Source organism: Quercus lobata, chromosome 8, assembly GCF_001633185.2.
Source record: "Quercus lobata isolate SW786 chromosome 8, ValleyOak3.0 Primary Assembly, whole genome shotgun sequence".
Taxonomy (NCBI): domain Eukaryota; kingdom Viridiplantae; phylum Streptophyta; class Magnoliopsida; order Fagales; family Fagaceae; genus Quercus; species Quercus lobata.
Window position 1 is genome coordinate 43254395 of NC_044911.1, and position 2714 is coordinate 43257108.

General features: G+C 44.5%; 1 protein-coding gene across 1 annotated transcript; it reads left to right on the plus strand.

Annotated features, from left to right (window-relative positions):
* Positions 1–1355: 1355 nt before the first annotated feature.
* On the plus strand, positions 1356–1844 carry LOC115956913. Its single transcript, XM_031075174.1, has one exon. It carries the CDS (start codon positions 1356–1358, stop codon positions 1842–1844), a length of 489 nt encoding a protein of 162 aa, XP_030931034.1.
* The last annotated feature ends 870 nt before the right edge of the window (positions 1845–2714 follow it).

The following is a 2714-nucleotide window of genomic DNA, read 5'->3' on the forward strand; positions in this document are numbered from 1 at the left end:
TAGATAATGTAGGATTAAGGGCCCAAATCATATATTGGGCCTTGGGCCTTGACTGAGAGTGTGAGTAGTCCGAGGAGGAACGAATGGTTATAAATGGTTCAGACTCAAGATTTAATGAATAAGATACAAATGGAAAGGTGGTCCGAGGAGGAATATCTCCTCGGGTATGATAAATACAGCTCAAATATGTATTCCAACAATCAAGGTGACCTTCCAAGAAGCTCCAGTGATAGACACGTGCATCATGAACATGCGAGAAAGAGGAGAACCCAAAAATATCTAAAGGAAAGCTACTACCACCACATTAAATGCACTGCAGCTACTTTTCTGGTCGCATTTATGTGGAGAAGAATCATGAACAGTGCTGCCTTGGCTACCACAACTCACAAAAAGCCAAGAAAGGTGTCTGATGGAACAGGTACTCAAGTAAGGGCTCAGATGACTAACAAGTGTAAAATCAAGATGGTCTAAATGGAGATATATAATGTAAGGGACCATCCTTGAGGGGGGGACAAAAAAAGAGAGAGAGAGAACACTATAGCCATCAAAGTTATATTTGTAACCTATTTAATTGATTTATATGGAGACTTACCTCCTCAGACAGTGAATTGATTCAGATCAGTGCGTCTTGTTTTTACTTGATCATCATCTAAATCCATACTAGCTGTTGTCCAATTCGTTAGGACCTAATTCTTCGACCCACTATTTACAAATTTATTGTACTGGGCTCATTAAGCCATTATCCCATACATTTTGGGCTTGGGCTGCAAAATGTGTCCCTACAATTGGTGCCATATGTGGGGAGAACTTGCATATTAGTGAGTGCAACAGTCGATTATGGCAAGATCAAGTCCACACCAGGCAGAGCCCACAAATTCTCAACGACAAGATGATTTTCTTAATCTTGAGCGTGAAAGAGATCGTGAGCATGAACAGGATCAAGAGAGTAGTGTGCACACCACACATACAAATAGAAGTCGTTCTCGAGTTGGAAGTCAAGTCTCTCAAAGGCAAAACAACACTAAAGCCATGCAACTAAAGATGACAATTTAAAAATGAAGTTGCACCATGCACAACGGAAACGAACTCCTTCCAATTCAGATATCTCCTCTAATGATGAAGAGGATGCTAGTTATAGGCAAAGGTTAAGAACTACACCAAGCGAGTCTTTCTCCTACGATGAAGAGCACCACCACAAACGTAGGTACAAGAGCCCGCCTCGTAAAGGCTTGGGAAATGACGCTATGGGCAAGGTGTTGAATCAAATCTCCAAATCACCTTTCACGCGCAAGATAGAGGGGGCATAACTTCCTCAGCGATTCCATCAGCCCATGTTCACCATTTACAATGGTCGAATGGACCTTGTAGAACATGTGAGCCAGTTCAATCAGAGGATGACTATCCATTCTAAGGACAAGGCTTTGATGTGCAAGATGTTTCCATCCAATTTAGGACCTGTGGCGATGAGATGGTTCGATGGCTTGAGGGCCGATTCCATAGATTCCTTTAAGGAGCTCACCTGGGCTTTTGGCTCTTGTTTTATCACGTGTAGTAAGGTGCCTCGGCCTTTGGACTTACTACTATCCTTATCCATGCGAGAGGGAGAGACTTTGAAGACGTACTCAAATAGATACTGGGAAATGTTCAACGAGATTGATAGTGACTTTGATGACGTGGCCATCAGCACCTTCAAGGTCGGCCTCCCAGCCAAGCACGGTTTAAGGAAGTCTTTGACTGGCAAGCCTATCACCAGTGTGCGCCAACTTATGGATCGGATTAATAAGTACAAGAGGGTTGAGGAAGACCAACAGCAGGGGAAAGGAAAAGCTAAGGTTATCCCTTAGGAAAGGAGGGATTTCAGGTTAGATCGGTACAACAACAACAACCGGCCTTGGAGAGACTTTGCTAGGCAGTCAGGGTCTGCTAATACTCAGGCGGTTAATGCGGTGTTCCAATAACCGGTGCATCAGGTTCAGGAGAAGATTAAGAATGAGCCGTTCTTCAAATGGCCAAACAAGATGGCTGGAAACCCTATGAGGCGCAACCAGAGCCTTTATTGCCAATACCATCAGGACTAGGGGCACACTATAGAGGACTGTAGAAATTTGTAGGACCATTTAGATTAGCTAGTTCAAGAAGGGAAACTGAAGTAGCTTTTGCACCACTCCAGTGGCCAAGGGGGCCAGGCAGGTTCAGAACCATGGAGGGATGCTTCTTCAAGACCTCCTTTGGCACGATAAACGTCATCTTCGCAGCTCTAGGGAGGACCGGCTCCTGTCCCTCCAAGATAATGTCTGTCACTCGGCTGTCTACTGAGGACTCAAATTCTGAACCTAAGAAGGCTAAAATGAATATCCAACCAACGTTAAGCTTTTCGAATGAAAATAATGTTGGAACCATACAGCCCCATAATGACGCTTTGATGATCACCCTAAGTATTGGGGGTACGATGTGAAGAGGGTGATGGTGGATCAAGGCAGTGGTGTTGAGATTATGTACCCCGACTTATACAAGGGACTGAACTTAAGAACCGAAGACTTAACAATTTATAATTCTCCTCTGGTGAGTTTTGATGGGAAAGTTGTCATTCTGAGGGGTCAAATTAGACTACCCGTGCAGGCTGGCTAAGAAGTGGTGGAGGTGGACTTCATCGTGGTGAACGCTTATTCCCCCTACACGGCCATTGTGGCCAGGCCCTAGCTTCATGACCTAGG